The sequence below is a fragment of the Doryrhamphus excisus genome, chromosome 13 (assembly GCF_030265055.1).
Source record: "Doryrhamphus excisus isolate RoL2022-K1 chromosome 13, RoL_Dexc_1.0, whole genome shotgun sequence".
Lineage (NCBI taxonomy): Eukaryota > Metazoa > Chordata > Actinopteri > Syngnathiformes > Syngnathidae > Doryrhamphus > Doryrhamphus excisus.
Window position 1 is genome coordinate 8883551 of NC_080478.1, and position 15054 is coordinate 8898604.

Consider the following 15054-nt stretch of genomic DNA (forward strand, 5'->3'; position numbering starts at 1 on the left):
TGACAGCAATATTGTTCGAATCTTTGTAATACTATTAAAACAACCAGAAAGCATTGTTGCAAACATGGAATCTGTACCAGCAAATGCTTCCCCAACAAAAGTAGTGACATTTTTCTTTTAGTTTAGGTCACAAATTTCCGAGATACAGTATTGAGTCAAAATGGGAAAAAATAATGCAAAATAAGGATATGTTCAGGAATGACCTTGTTCCTTAGTGTATAAGAAACAAGCCAAATAGTGCTGTTCAGATACCAAATAAAGGGAACTTTGTACTTTAGCTTCATTCATTCATTTTCTGCCGCTTTTCCTCACGAGGGTCGCGGGGGTGCCGGAGCCTATCCCAGCTGTCTTTGGGCGAGAGGCGGGGTACACCCTGGACTGGTCGTACTTTAGCTTGTTTTTCATAACATATTCAATCACCTGATACATTAGTTAAGCAGCACAGTAATCAATTGATTTCCAATTCATCTCATCAAAATAAATAATCCCAGAATATTTGTTGACCGATGTAAATACAAATCTTAGGTCATATCACCTTTCAGTTGAAGAAACAATCTCGTGATCACGGTCTTGGTGATCACTGCCTTACAGTACAGTATTCGCCAACGTTGCCTTTAAACTGTACGACTTGCTCACAAATAGTCTATGATTGAGATCAAGGCTTATTGTTATGTACCAAAGCATTGACATTGTTGTCCTTAAACCGCTTTATGACTACTTTGGTGGTACGCTTAAGAGTCATTTGTCAATTTGGAAGACCCATTTGCAGCCAAGCTTCGACCTCGTGTCTGATGGCTTGAGAAGTTGCTTAAATATTTCATCAAAACACCCCAATACTTCACAGTTGAGATGGTGTTGTCAGGTTTACAAGTTTACCTTTTTTTCTTCGAATGTACTCACATTTCAGACCAAAATACGTTCATTTATGGACACATAACTGTCCTCTAGCTGAGCAGTATGATGCCAGGACGTGCACGTGTTGTTTATGCATAATTAGTTTGAATAGATGAGCAGGCACCGTCAAGCATCTGGAAATTGCACCCAAAAATGAACCAGACTTGTGGAACCTCACAGTTCTTTTCCTGATATCTTGGCTGATTTCCTTTGATTTTCTCATTATATTAAACAAGGAAACCGTGTGTTGGAGGTGTGGCCTTCAAATACATGCACAAATGTGCCTCCGACTAACTCACATCTGTCAGAATCTTCCGAAATCATGTCATCATTATGTGGGCATTATCTGGACAAAGTAACACCTTAAAAGACATTCATTCATTTTCTACCGCTTATCCTCATGAGGGTCGCGGGTGGTGCTGGAGCCTATCCCAGCTGTCTTAGGGCGAGAGGTTGGGTACACCCTGGACTGGTGCTGTCAAGTTATTGGAGCCACCTTATTGTGGCTGTGGTGTTTAGAGAGGACCTACATGGTGAGTCATTTGAGGAAATGCAGAAACTAATCTGTACATTTTACTATTACAATAATTATTTTGCGGGCTGCACGGGCGGTCTAGTGGTTAGCACACAGACCTCACAGCTAGAAGACCAGAGTTCAATCCCACCCTCGGCCATCTCTGTGTGGAGTTTGCATGTTCTCCCCGTGCATGCGTGGGTTTTCTCCGGGTACTCCGGTTTCCTCCCACATTCCAAAAACATGCTAGGTTAATTGGCCACTCCAAATTGTCCATAGGTATGAATTTGAGTGTGAATGGTTGTTTGGCTGGCGACCAGTCCAGAGTGTACCCCGCCTCTCGCCTGGAGAGCTGAGATAGGCTCCAGCACCCCCATGACCCTCATGAAAATGAATGAATGAATGTTTGATCTGGGTGTGTGCTAGCATGAATTCACTTGACACCGAACAAAATACGAACGCTTGTGCTCAACGCTGACATAATGTCATCAATTGGCGACTCCAAATTGTCCATAGGTATGAATGTGAGTGTGAATGGTTGTTTGTCTATATGTGCCCTGTGATTGGCTGGCGACCAGTCTAGGGTGTACCCCGCCTCTCGCCTGAAGACAGCTGGGATAGGCTCCAGCACCCCCGTGACCCTCATGAAAATGAATTAATTAATTAATTAATGTTTGATCTGGGTGTGTGCTAGCATGAATTCACTTGACACCGAACAAAATACGAATGCTTGCGCTCAACACTGACATAATGTCATCAATTGGCGACTCCAAATTGTCCATAGGTATGACTGTGAGTGTGAATGGTGACCGGTCCAGGGTGTACCCCACCTCTCAGCTGGGATAGGCTCCAGCACTCCCCGCGACCCTCGTGAGGATAAGCGGTAGAAAATAAATGAATGAATAATTATTTTGTATGAAGTTATTTCATGGGTTTCAAAATTTTGTACTAATTTGCTGTTTGACTTTTTGTGAGAAAACTTAAAAAAGTTCCCTTAAAGTGAAATACATCCAGTAAACATTTTACAGCATGGAAATCCTCACAAATACGGAACAAAAACAACGCTTCAATAAATGAATAACTCAATCCCTATTTATAGTTTGGCCTACAAGAAAAAAAGAACAGTATCTCCTGTTAGTACAGAGCTGGACATTTGCAATGACATTCTCTGTGCTTCATGACAAAGTGCATTAGCTTTCTTTAGTAATATTTTGATGCCGAGCATCAAGAGGAGCTATCATCATTCCCAAGCAGCACCTCCTCCTGCTGTTCCTTTTTCCTCCTCCTCCTCCATGTTGACGACACATTGCCTCTTTCTGTGGCCCAGCTCCATCCCATCAGCTGTGGGGACAGCCAGTTTCCTCTTGAACAGAACCCTGAGGTTACATGTGCTGCCGGGGGATCTGTCAGTGGAGCTCTCGGGCATCTGGCTGGAAGTCGGGGCAGGGTTATTGAGTTGTGCATTGATGTCTGCTCCGTTTGACATCTCCTCCACAGGTTCTCCGCCATACAAGTCCGTGTGGGAGGACATGGAGAGCAGCTCGCAAAGCCAAACCTCCGAGTCCTCCGTGCACTTCATCTGGACGTCCACAAGATGCTGCTGCTCTGTTTGTGTTTTCAGCACTTGTCTAAAGCCAGTATCTGGAGAATAATGAAGGATAAAGCGCCTGCTTTTATGTGAGAAGCGACCTCCTCCTCCTTTTCTATGCTGTCTCGTTCGCCTGCTGGGGGCGTCCTTGTCATCAGAATCCTCAGAGCTGCCATCATACGGATCCAAAAACTACAAGAATACACATACTTGGGCTTGTGTAGAAGTGCTACTTGAATATGGCTAAACAATAACGTCTTACCAAGGAGTAACAGCCATGTCTTACAGGAGGTTCAGGCAATGTCCGCCTTAATGTGCCACTCTCTGGTGCACTGCTCACACATTCCTGACACAAAAATAGCGTTTGAGTCAAATTGTCTGAGGATTGTCCAGTGCCTTGGCAGACGGCCCATCAGGTCCTCAAGCTTACATTTTTGTGGGTCTAGCAATTGACTTTTTTGTTACATAACCCTTGTTACTGCCTCCTGCCTCAGCAGCAATGACATGCTGCGAAAGGCTTTGCCAACGCGGTTCACAAATCAGACCGTGTTGGCCTTTCCCATCAAGAATACCCAACAGAAAATTAGATTCACCCTCGACCATCTCTGTGTGGAGTTTATGTTCTCCGGGTTCTCCGTTTTCCTCCCACATTCCAAAAACATGCTAGGTTAATTGGCGACTCCAAATTGTCCATAGGTATGAATGTGAGTGTGAATGGTTGTTTGTCTATATGTGCCCGGTGATTAGCTGGCGACCAGTCCAGAGTGTACTCAGCCTCTCGCCCGAAGACAGCTGGGATAGGCTCCAGCACCCCTGTGACCCTCGTGAAGATAAGCAGTAGAGAATGAATGAATGAATTTCAACTTTTGATCAGATGATGAACAGCCTATTTCACTTTAATGCTTATTTGTAATAAATTGCTTACTCAATTTTTTTTTTGCCTCACTCCCATTTCAAATTCTACTTTGAACCTCCTCATGATAAAACAGTGCAAAATGTAAATTCTTGCAATTTTTCAACTGGTCTTAAAATTGTATATCTTAAATGCTCCAATCAATGCATCTATTCAATTAAAGTATACTCTAGTCACAAAAGCAACAGACAGCTGGGATCTCTAATTAGCATTGGGTCCAAAAACTTTGGTATAATCAACACACCATCATCACAAATAGATTACTGCCCTGTGGGAAACAACATATTATTTGAATGTAAAGTTTTTGAAATAATCATGTATAATTTTTGTTGACAGTAACAGAGATTACCAGTTTGTAGCCTACTTTGTGGTTCTTGTTTCCATGCAAGTTGAAAATAAGTTAAATGGTAAATATATTCTAATTAAAAACACAAAAACTGTATGTTAAAACAGCTTACCATAGTGCTGGTGTCAGACCACCTTGGACTTATCTCAGAGTCTGAATCAGTGCTGGACTCCACTTTACACATCTCCTGAATAAAACACAAACACATTCCATCTTCAATGTAGCCAACATTGAATTAATAAGATGCCATTGTGTCAGTTCACCATGTATTTGAAGGCAAGCTGCTCCATGTTGCTGGATTGGCCACCATCATTATGATCTGCAGCACACAGACAACACAATAACATACAAAAACTAGCTATGTTGCGATTTTAGTTAAAATTCACACGAAAAAAAAAACAACCGTCGACTTTTACAATGTTCAGTTAATTAATGCTGACATATTCACCTGGAATTAAATGTTGTCTTCTCCTGGAAGCCATATATGTGTGGACTTACTGAAACAATGCTAGTATAGATAGTGCTAATGTTGTCGATCCCGCCGTAAAAAACGACTTAATTAACAATTGATTAAGGTTTGCTACTTCCGCCACAGGTGTTTTCCTCCCACTCCCGCCATCGATGTTCATTACTGTTTAACAAAATAAAACTTCCGGAGTAATTAATCTGATATTCAGAAACATCCGCAGTAGGTAGAGCTTGATTGGTTTGATTTCCGGTAAAACAACAACAACAACGTACAAGTAAATAAATAAATGTATAAATAAAGTGATAAATCTGGGTGAATGTCATACTAATATGTGTAGTTTACCAAGTTTCTGGATGAAAGCAATAGTACTATTACTCGTTTCTAAAATCGGTCCACCTAATATTTAGTATTTGGAATGATGAAAGTAAAAAAAAGATCATAGATATAAAATTAGTTGTTTGCTTATTTTATTTTAATTATCATGATTTTTAACAAAATCAAACTTATTTTAAAAACTTACAGAAATAGTAATGTTCTCAATAAATATTTCAATTCAGAAATCAGAATCAGAATGCCCTTTATTGCCATTTTACATATAGTAGAATGAAATTGCAGCAGCTCCATTTTCAGTGCAAGACAGTATGACAGTACCAAATATAGAAATAGAAAATAAATAGAAGAATTAGAAGAATAAGAGGGGGGAGGCCGAATGTGTCCAGTTTTGTGTTTAGAATGTCCGGGATGATGATATTGATGGCTCAACTGTAGTCAACGAAGAGCAATCTGGCATAGGCCTGCTGCTGTTCCAGGTGACTCAGCACAGCATGCAGAGTTGTTGTGATGGCGTCCACTGTAGATCTATTCGTCCAGTGGGCAAACTGGTGGTGGTCAAGTGTGGGGGGATAGTCCTTGATGTGTCGGAGTACCAGTCTCTCAAAACACTTCATGATTACTGGGGTGAGGGCCACAGAGCGGTAATCGTTGAGGCTGTTTGGAGGTGATTTCTTCGGGGTGGGGGTTATTGTGGCTCATTTTAAGCATGTTGGAACGATCGTTTGGGTCAATGAGAGATTAAAGATTAAATAAATAATAATAATAAATAAATGAAAGATCGTGGCGAACCTTGGTGAATGTCATATTGCTTTCCCAAATGTTGATGTTCAGTTTCCATAACGTGTACACTTATTATTTAGTATTTATAAGTAAATTAAATATAGAAAAAATTTACATAAATATTTAACACTGTAGTTGTCTTGCACACAAGCTCCTCAGTTGTGTTGCACACAAGCTCCTCACTGTACCATTATAGTCATTGTATTTGAACAAAGTCAAACTTCCGGTGATTTTCAAGATAAAATTCTAATTATCTATAGAAAGTGATTGATTGGCTTAATTTCCGGTAAACTTACCAAACTACAAATGCTAGCCATGAATAAATAAACGAATGAACAAATGCAATGGCAATCCTAAACTTATTAATGTAAATAGCTGTCATTGTGTATTCCAATGCCGGTTCGCAGTTGTACGGAGGGAACCAACGAACTTGACTACCATGGCCCGCACCCCCTCCTGCCGTGCGTAAGATCCGGCCTAGGGGAAAGGGATGAATGTTAATTTCAAAGATGGCGGCGGAGGGAGGAGGGAAGGAGATGAACGAAATTAAAACTCAGTTCACCACCCGGGAAGGCGTCTATAAACTCCTCACTCACTCCGAATACAGCCGTCCGAACAGAGTGCCTTTCAACTCGCAGGGTTCCAACCCGGTCAAAGTCTCCTTCGTCAACGTCAACGACCAGTCGGGCAACGGCGACAGGATCTGTTTCAATGTAGGCCGTGAGCTCTACTTCTACATCTACAAAGGCGTTAGAAAGGTACCGTGCTAACATGCTAACTGTCAACGGACTCTGTTTCCGGGGGTTTAGTGCCTCTCCTTGTCGATCACATTCGGGCGAGTAGTCGCCTGGTTGTGGCTGTCCGTTCGCTGTGTTTCGGTCAACTCTGGCAGGTGTGTGACTTTGAAATAAGCCAACAGGCTAGCTAGCTTCAGTACTAGCATACTAGTTAGCACAGCGACTCAACTAGCTGTCGAGGCCAGATGCTACGTTCAACTCCGAAGTTGGTCATTTTGTTCGTTTATTCACCGTGTTTGCTTTGGGAGTTGTGTTGAAATGTATTTATTTGAAATTTAGAACGGTTTAGACTGCCAATAACTTGTGTTGACAAGTGACAGCTCCATTGTTAAACCACCTGTCGACGCCCCATATTCTGACAGGTGTCCATTTAGCTTTGTTATTATTGTTTTGAATGGAGTTAGCCAGCTAAGTTGCATCTAGACGGGTTGCTAGGACAAATTATAGCCAATGGTAATGCCACCGAGTATGCTACTTTGTATTTAGGAATGTCTTAGGAATAATCATCCTTTGGTTAAAAGTTTGACACTGTCATGCAGCTAATGTCAATTTAATTCAACAATATACTGAACATGCCTCCCATCTCAAGGTCTTGAATTAGGTGAACAAAATAATAGAAGTACCCTCTGTGTGATTATAAATATCAAGAACAAACGACTTGTGTATAGTATCCCATTGTTATGGCAGTAAACAGCAATTTCTTCCAACAAGTCAGCTGACTGCTAAATTGAAGCGGAAACAGTGCGGGTCATGTGTGTCGTCAATACCTAATATAACCACAGTCACCACAACTTGGAGCAAATGTGTACAGTGAGACTGTGAAATGTCGACGTCATGGTCGCCTCTTTGCCAGGTATTGCTTAGATGATGCATGCTTCGTCATATGCAGAGATTAAGGCTGTTTCAGGTTGGAAAACTGCTATGTGCTTTGAAATTATTAGTTTTTTTTAACTGTGATGTGTATGTATTGATGTAACAATGTAAAAGTGCTTGACATTGACTTGGTGTGATGTCTGTGAACAGTGTAGTACTAGCAGTCACTGTTTTATTAAGTGGACAACATCCAGTGTGACGTGTAGCGGAAGTTTCCATTGCAGCGGTGGTGTTGACTGTAAATAATCAACCAACAGGATGACTGTTGTAAGGCTGCTTGAGATACCTGTATGTAGTATCTGGCTGTATTTTCCAACATCATGTGTGTCCCATTGTGGTCATCCCACCCCTCCAGGCTGCCGACCTGAGCAAGCCCATAGACAAGCGCATCTACAAGGGAACACAGCCCACCTGTCATGACTTTAACCACCCCACTGCGACGGCTGAGAGCGTGTCCCTGCTGGTGGGGTTCTCCGCAGGGCAAGTGCAGCTCATTGACCCTATCAAAAAGGAGACGAGCAAGCTCTTTAATGAGGAGGTAAGTCTTGATTGTTGATTGTTTTTGACCTACAATGAGGTAATAGTGACCTACCAGGAAGTAAACAAAGCTTTGTCGGTGGTTTGTCCGGGTACTCTGGTTTCCTCCCACATTCTAAAAACATGCTAGGTTAATTGGTGACTCCAAATAGTCCATAGGTATGAATGTGAGTGTGAATCGTTGTTTGGCTGGCGACCAGTCCAGGGTGTACCCCGCCTCTCCCCTGAAGACAGCTGGGATAGGCTCGAGCACCCCCGTGACCCTCATGAAAATGAATGAATGAATTAATGTTTGATCTGGGTGTGTGCTAGCATGAATTCACTTGACACCGAACAAAATATGAACGCTGGCGCTCCACGCTGACATAATGTCATCATAGCCCATCGTCATGCATTCACGCACAACATCAGCATTTGGGAACAACAATGAATGAGGAAAAATATTGTGTTTGTGGCGGACAAAGTTATACGTAACTCTCTCTTTGTCTCACGGCAAAACGATGGCGCGTTCAATGACCACTGGGAAACACATAAAAAAACAAAAGAACAAACTATGGGCTTTTAACTGTATATTCATTCATTCATTCATTTTCTACCGCTTTTTCCTCACGAGGGTCGCGGGGGGTGCTGGAGCCTATCCCAGCTGTCTTCGGGCGTAAGGCGGGGTACACCCTGGACTGGTCGCCAGCCAATCACAGGGCACATATAGACAAACAACCATTCACACTCACATTCATACCTATGGACAATTTGGAGTCGCCAATTAACCTAGCATGTTTTTGGAATGTGGGAGGAAACCGGAGTACCCGGAGAAAACCCACGCATGCACGGGGAGACTGTATATTATTTTCCAATAAAATAACAGCCCTTGTGCTGTTAATATGCATTTACATATAATTTGATTTTGTTATTTACATTTTTTTTTAACATTACCGAAAAGTTCTCCATGGCCCGGTTTTTAGTGTGTGCGCCCAGCATCAATGCTCATGCGCCCAAACAGGATTCTCAATCTGTACACAATATTGCATTGTGGAAATAGTTATTATAAAATTAAATATTAAACCAATACTTTATAAACAGAGTGACTCAAAGTAATCCACATAATGGAAATCCCACTGTACACACTGTCTTAAAATTGCAGTACTATGTTGCAGTATTGAAGTGAAGTGATGGCACATGTGCTGAAGCCCAAATGAGTGCAGCGCAGTGTGAGTGCATGTTAAATGTGCCCTCACATTCCTAAACTTTACTTCCAACTATAGCTGTGTCCCAGTTATGAGGCACAGACATCTAAGGAGGCCACACCTTCCAAAACACCTCCAAAAGCCAACCATTGTTATTTAAAGAGACAGTCTAGCCTTGGGGAAATTCTTGCTTGTGGCGCATGTTTGCCATCCTGATGTCATGATGCTATTAATGTCAGCTATTTTATTTTTTGGAGATCCCTGAAAGTTGAAGATATGGCACTATATTTCCAAAACCCACATTTGTGCTGCCATATTGTGCTGTACTCTGCAAAACACAGGAAAAAGAAGCCGCATTTGTTATGTAATTTCCCTTTAAATACGTGAATTGGGACATGGCTAATGTTTGCTTTGTGATGCTATTATCCTGACATTGTTTCACTCTTCTTTGCCAGAGACTAATTGACAAGTCCAGAGTCACATGTGTGAAGTGGGTACCATACTCTGAGAACCTCTTCCTTGTGTCGCATGCAAGTGGGAATATGTACCTGTACAACGTGGAGCACACGTGTGGTACCACGGCGCCCCATTACCAGTTGCTCAAACAGGGCGAGAACTACTCTGTACACACCTGTAAGAGCAAATCCACGCGCAACCCCCTCCTCAAATGGACAGTCGGCGAGGGCGCCCTCAATGAGTTTTCCTTCTCCCCAGACGGCAAGTTCCTGGCCTGTGTGAGCCAGGACGGGTTCCTGCGTGTGTTCAACTTTGATAGTGTGGAGCTCCACGGCACTATGAAGAGCTACTTTGGCGGCTTGTTGTGCGTGTGCTGGAGCCCCGACGGGAAATACATTGTTGCGGGCGGCGAGGATGACCTTGTGACTGTGTGGTCCTTCTTGGACTGCCGCGTCATCGCCCGGGGTCACGGCCACAAGTCGTGGGTGAGCGTGGTGGCGTTTGACCACTACACTACCAGCGTGGAAGAGAGCGACCCGCTGGAGTTCAGCGGCAGCGACGAGGACTTCCAAGATCAGATGATCAACTTTGGGCGGGACCGGGCCAACAGCACGCAGTCGCGCCTCTCCAAGCGCAACTCCACGGAGAGCCGGCCTGTGAGCGTCACATACCGCTTTGGCTCAGTGGGCCAGGACACTCAGCTGTGCCTATGGGACCTCACCGAAGACATCCTTTTTCCACATCTTCCACTCTCAAGGACACGGACGCACACTAACGTGATGAATGCCACCAGCCTACCGGCAGGTGCTACCATACTCGCCAACACCTCTAGCAACGCTACCAACGGAAACAACAGCGGCGCCAGTACACCTGGCGTGAACTCGGTCTCAACAACATTACCACGCTCCAACAGCCTGCCTCATTCCACCGGCACCACCCCCACCGTCACCACCACAATAACGACGACAACAACGACAACAACGATAAACAACAGCAACAAAGCCGTGGGTGGCGGCGGCAGCATCATGGACAGCGCCATTGCCACAGGCGTGAGCAAGTTCGCCACGCTCTCGCTGCACGACCGCAAGGAACGCCACCACGAGAAGGACCACAAGCGCAACCACAGCATGGGCCACATCAGCAGCAAGAGCAGCGACAAGCTCAACCTGCTGACAAAGAGCAAAACGGACGCTGCCAAGACGCTGGGCACGCTGCTGTGCCCACGCATGGAGGACGTGCCGCTGCTCGAGCCCCTCATCTGTAAAAAGATAGCACACGAGAGACTGACTGTACTCATATTTTTAGAGGACTGTTTAGTGACTGCTTGTCAGGAGGGATTTATTTGCACATGGGCGAGGCCAGGCAAAGTGGTAAGTTCTTTTTAATGGAGGGGAAGTAAAACTCTCTGTCAAATGTTGAAGCTGGTGGTAGGTTGGAAAAAACTGACAAGCCAGACGTCATCTGAGTAGCAAAAGTTAGCTTTGAGGCTTAGGTGAGTCACATATCGCCCCCACTCCCCCCCCCCCCCATCCCTACACTGCTTTGCCGATTTAGGATACATGACCAAGAGGGGTTTCCTTTGTGTCGAGAAAGGAGGAAGACCTTATAATTCATAGCGTACTCATCAGTCCTGTCACAGTGCATTATATCCAAAAAAACCATGCCTTGCGTCTCAGCTGCTTTGCAAATGAAACTATCTCCTCTGCAACGATGCTCACAGGTTTATTTGGCGGCCATTATTACGTCCATCAGTTGGTCTGTTAACAGAAATACACAAAAAGAACAAGGAAGAATGAACGATAATTTTTTTTTGTCCTCAAATGTTTCAGTGCACAACACGTGAATCTTAATGACAATCTTAAAACATTTTAAAATATGATTGCAAACAAAATCTGACACTTATTAATTCATGATATTTTCATACTAACATTGTGGTTTTCATTAAACATTTTAGTTTACATATTGCAACTGTGGAATTCGAACCATTTTCAAAAATATTCAACTTGTATTTTTTTTTAGCAAGCTATATGAAGTGCAATATAGTGGTAAGCCAAATTTGTGCCATTTGTTTTAATTTGCGTGGCATTTGAGCATATTCTAGACATAGTCGGTACAGAGTACCGTATGTTTTATTCATTTTCTTTTTTGGTTTAATCCCCAACTATTTTGTGCATTTTGGCTGACTCAGAAGAAGTAGAACCTCTGAAGTTGAATGCATTGTTATATAATACAATGCATTTGTTAAAAGTTCCAGAACAATTTCTTTTTCATCAGGATTAATAATAGAATGAATCTGTTCCCAGGTCAAACCATTGCCTTCATAACAGGGGTAACATTTAATTTTTTCTAGCTGTTACACAGTTAGGGCTGCAACTAATGATTATTTTTTTAGTTGATTAATGTGAAGCTTGTTTTGATCAATGCAGTAATTGGTTAGTCCCGAGACGGACCAAATCAATATGAACCAAACACAAACAGTTAGTGGTTTGGTATGCACCATATCACACATGTTTATCACTGTATCATTTCCAAAGTGGGGGAATATCTTGTATTGCCTTAAACACAAGGATAACGGGTCAGATGTCATGGATGACTAAGAAATGTTAAAATATTTCAATCAAATTCACATGATCAATTGGTTAATTGATTAATTGTTGCAGCTCTACATCGTGTTACGTTAACCAGCAAAACATTTGCTTATTTTTAATGTCACTTTGCGGCATATTGTTCTATTGTTAAGGTTATCAATTAATTGTTGCCTGGCCATACTGGAACTGGAAACGCAGCTCACTCTCGCTTGTACGTGTACAAGCAGCAAGGACATTTTTTCCATCGATTTTGTTTTTTTCCCCTAGGTTTTTTAATAGGGGTTGAAGTTAATTACTTTGAACTACATGGATTTTTGCAACATCTTTAATTCTTTCTTTCAGAAAAGAATCATTTGTAAATTAATTGACTGCTGATCTCAAAGCAGGGGTGTCCAAACATTTTCCAGTGAGGGCCACATACAGAACAATTAGATTAGATTAGACTCCTTTTGTGACATTAAAAAAATGACAAAGGAGTGACACAAGAAGGTTAATTTGTATTGTGTTTTGTCTCACACGCAATGCTATTCCTTTCTCTAACGACGGTCATTGCAATTACATGCATTTAGCCAAATATGCAAATTAGGTGATGTAATTTAGCAACCCGCCACCACATATACATTGCAGTTCTGTGGGAAACACAGAAAAACTGATTTAAAAAAAAAAAAAGCAAAATCCCCTCCTGGCCGTGACACTTTGGTCACCCATGTCTTAAAGAAACAGGCCCCTTGGATCCTATCCATACAAAATCAAAAACAGACCCAGAAGTTGAGGTGCCGATGTTAAGACATACTAAGACACGTCACTCATTTTGCACCACAGTTGTTTTTGTCGCTTGAATTTTTTTTTCTTTTTTTTTCTGCACTTTGTGACAACCGATTTTTTTGTTCCCTCCCAAATGCAAATCTCCTTGTTTTCCTTTTTCCAGGGTTTATTGTCCTCCCAAAACCAAGCCAGCTCTCCCAGTGGAACAGTAGTATAGCCACAATATTTCTGCTGCTAAAGAAACCCTGCAAGCCAGAGTCTGATGCTGCTCTTCACCCCTGCAAGCATTGCAAGTTTTTCCTTTCCTTTTCCTTTTTTTTTTTCTTTAAACCCCCCCGCCCCCTTCCCTTCTTTGTTAACAGCTTTTGTCTTGTTTATCACTCACTGAACCTTAGAGAAGAATGCATCAAAAGAAAGGTGTTGTTTTACTTATTTTAGAGGGTTTAAAAAATTTTTTTTTTGGTTTGGAGTTAAGGCGAAGATGCAAAGCAGACACTGTGGATAGTTTCACATGTAACCCTTTTACAAAAAAAAACAAAAGAGAACCTAGTGGTGTAGCCTAGACTCTGCTCAGGGTTACTTTATTGACATGCTACCCACCACCTTTTTTTATTTTTTTTTACCATCAAGCAAGCATCTGGGAATGTTGCATCCGTCACTTTTGATGAGTTGATAATCCACAATTAATGACTTTTTTTTGCACTGATATTATTATTGCTCTATTGGAACAAAAAAAAAAAGAGGACCGCTTGCCTTGTTGCACTTGGCTTTAACACCCCCCCTCCCACCCCCCCTCCAAAATCAGAAAAAGTGTATGCTGCAATCATTATAGTCTTTTTAAAGAGAAAGTTTGCACTTAAATGAGTTTATTAGAAGAAGATGGCTTTACATGTTTGGTGTGCTCACAACTCACAGATGGCTAATACAGTAGAAAAGTATGAAATCCTTTATCTATTGAGCATTTATTTTAATATTATTTTCCAGATTGAAATCTGCTCTGTATCATACTGTGTATATTGTAATTAATGGATTTGATGACAGCGGGGTGTTGGGGGAGGGGCAGAGCAAACTTACCATTTCTCCCATGGAAGTTTTGTCATTGATAGTTATATTTCTAAAGCCTAAAGTATACATATTAATAATATTAAAAATAATCTTGAATACACTGTTTTCTTCTTCTTGTTTGTCCCTTTTTTTAGTCACACGGTGGTTGGTGCTTTACGTTTTGGTAAGGATACCAAAAATTCCAATTAAATAAGATCTGAAAACAAAAACAATGCCCTTATTGAGACAAATGTTATGCTTCACTTAAAAAAATAATGAAAAGATGAATCTTACAAATGTAATTACCAGTAATATAAAAAAAATATTTTATGCTGGAGCCTATCCCAGCTAGGTACACCCTGGATCACAGGGCACATATAGACAACCATTCACATTCATACCCAACACCCATGGTTTTAGAATGTGGGATGAAACCCGGAGAAACAGATGCCCAAGTGGAGATTGGAACCCAGGTTTTCCAGATCTCCTGTCGGAGTGACCAACATGCTAGGCCCTGTACATAAATAGTGTTTTGCAATTAAAAATATAAATTATTTCATCACAATTTACTTAAATATGTGAATATTATTACCAATTTAATCAGAATTAAGAATTGAAGCATGTCATTTAATGTCATGTTTGAAGTATCAGTGTAAATGTTTTGTTTGTACGATTTTATACCGCAAATATACATTTTTAAAATACTTTTCAAAACGTCAAACGTTTTTAATTGAATCTATAAGCTTTCCTGTAAAAACTGTAAAAATGATGCTGACAAATATTTTTTACATTTTTACTATTAGATTGAGACAATGCAAACAATACCTTCCATTTTATTTTTGATTAGATACAGTATAACATCACATTTACAACACAGTGCAGCTTAATTGATGATCAGTATCAGTAGCTACGTTGTGGCAAGTAAAAAAAAAAAACTGTGTGACATTTAAAAAGCCCATATCATAAATCACAA

The 15054-nt window shown here is 41.5% G+C and overlaps 2 protein-coding genes across 4 annotated transcripts; one reads left to right on the forward strand and one right to left on the reverse strand.

Annotated features, from left to right (window-relative positions):
• Window positions 1-2348: 2348 nt before the first annotated feature.
• LOC131140415 (uncharacterized) lies at window positions 2349-4877 on the reverse strand. Of its 2 annotated transcripts, none has more exons than XM_058090825.1 (5): window positions 4704-4877; window positions 4519-4574; window positions 4368-4439; window positions 3259-3342; window positions 2349-3188 (listed from the first exon to the last, which is right to left on the reverse strand). In XM_058090825.1, exons 1-5 carry the CDS (start codon window positions 4735-4737, stop codon window positions 2649-2651), a joined length of 786 nt encoding a protein of 261 aa, XP_057946808.1. In that variant the 5' UTR covers window positions 4738-4877; the 3' UTR covers window positions 2349-2648. The 2 variants fall into 2 exon arrangements, with proteins under 2 accessions (XP_057946808.1, XP_057946807.1); XM_058090824.1 differs by having other exon boundaries at window positions 2361-3188; window positions 4368-4442.
• Window positions 4878-6201: 1324 nt separating this feature from the next.
• On the forward strand, window positions 6202-14610 carry wdr20a (WD repeat domain 20a). 2 transcript variants are annotated; one of them, XM_058090257.1, is made up of 4 exons: window positions 6202-6595; window positions 7863-8045; window positions 9684-11054; window positions 13201-14600. In XM_058090257.1, the coding sequence occupies exons 1-4, from the start codon at window positions 6332-6334 to the stop codon at window positions 13252-13254; spliced, it is 1872 nt and encodes a 623-aa protein (XP_057946240.1). In that variant the 5' UTR covers window positions 6202-6331; the 3' UTR covers window positions 13255-14600. The 2 variants fall into 2 exon arrangements, with proteins under 2 accessions (XP_057946240.1, XP_057946241.1); XM_058090258.1 differs by lacking the exon at window positions 6202-6595 and adding an exon at window positions 6633-6729 and having other exon boundaries at window positions 13201-14610.
• The last annotated feature ends 444 nt before the right edge of the window (window positions 14611-15054 follow it).

Bases quoted from the DNA above. Each gene is read 5' to 3' on its own strand.
- LOC131140415 (XM_058090824.1), bottom strand. From the start codon at position 4,737: ATGGCTTCCAGGAGAAGACAACATTTAATTCCAG. The intron at 4,575-4,703 runs GTGAATATGTCA...TGTGTGCTGCAG, and splicing joins AAGACAACATTTAATTCCAG to ATCATAATGATGGTGGCCAA. The intron at 4,443-4,518 runs GTGAACTGACAC...TGTTTTATTCAG, and splicing joins AGCTTGCCTTCAAATACATG to GAGATGTGTAAAGTGGAGTC.
- wdr20a (XM_058090257.1), top strand. From the start codon at position 6,332: ATGTTAATTTCAAAGATGGCGGCGGAGGGAGGAGGGAAGGAGATGAAC. The intron at 6,596-7,862 runs GTACCGTGCTAA...CCACCCCTCCAG, and splicing joins TCTACAAAGGCGTTAGAAAG to GCTGCCGACCTGAGCAAGCC. The intron at 11,055-13,200 runs GTAAGTTCTTTT...TCCTTTTTCCAG, and splicing joins GGGCGAGGCCAGGCAAAGTG to GGTTTATTGTCCTCCCAAAA.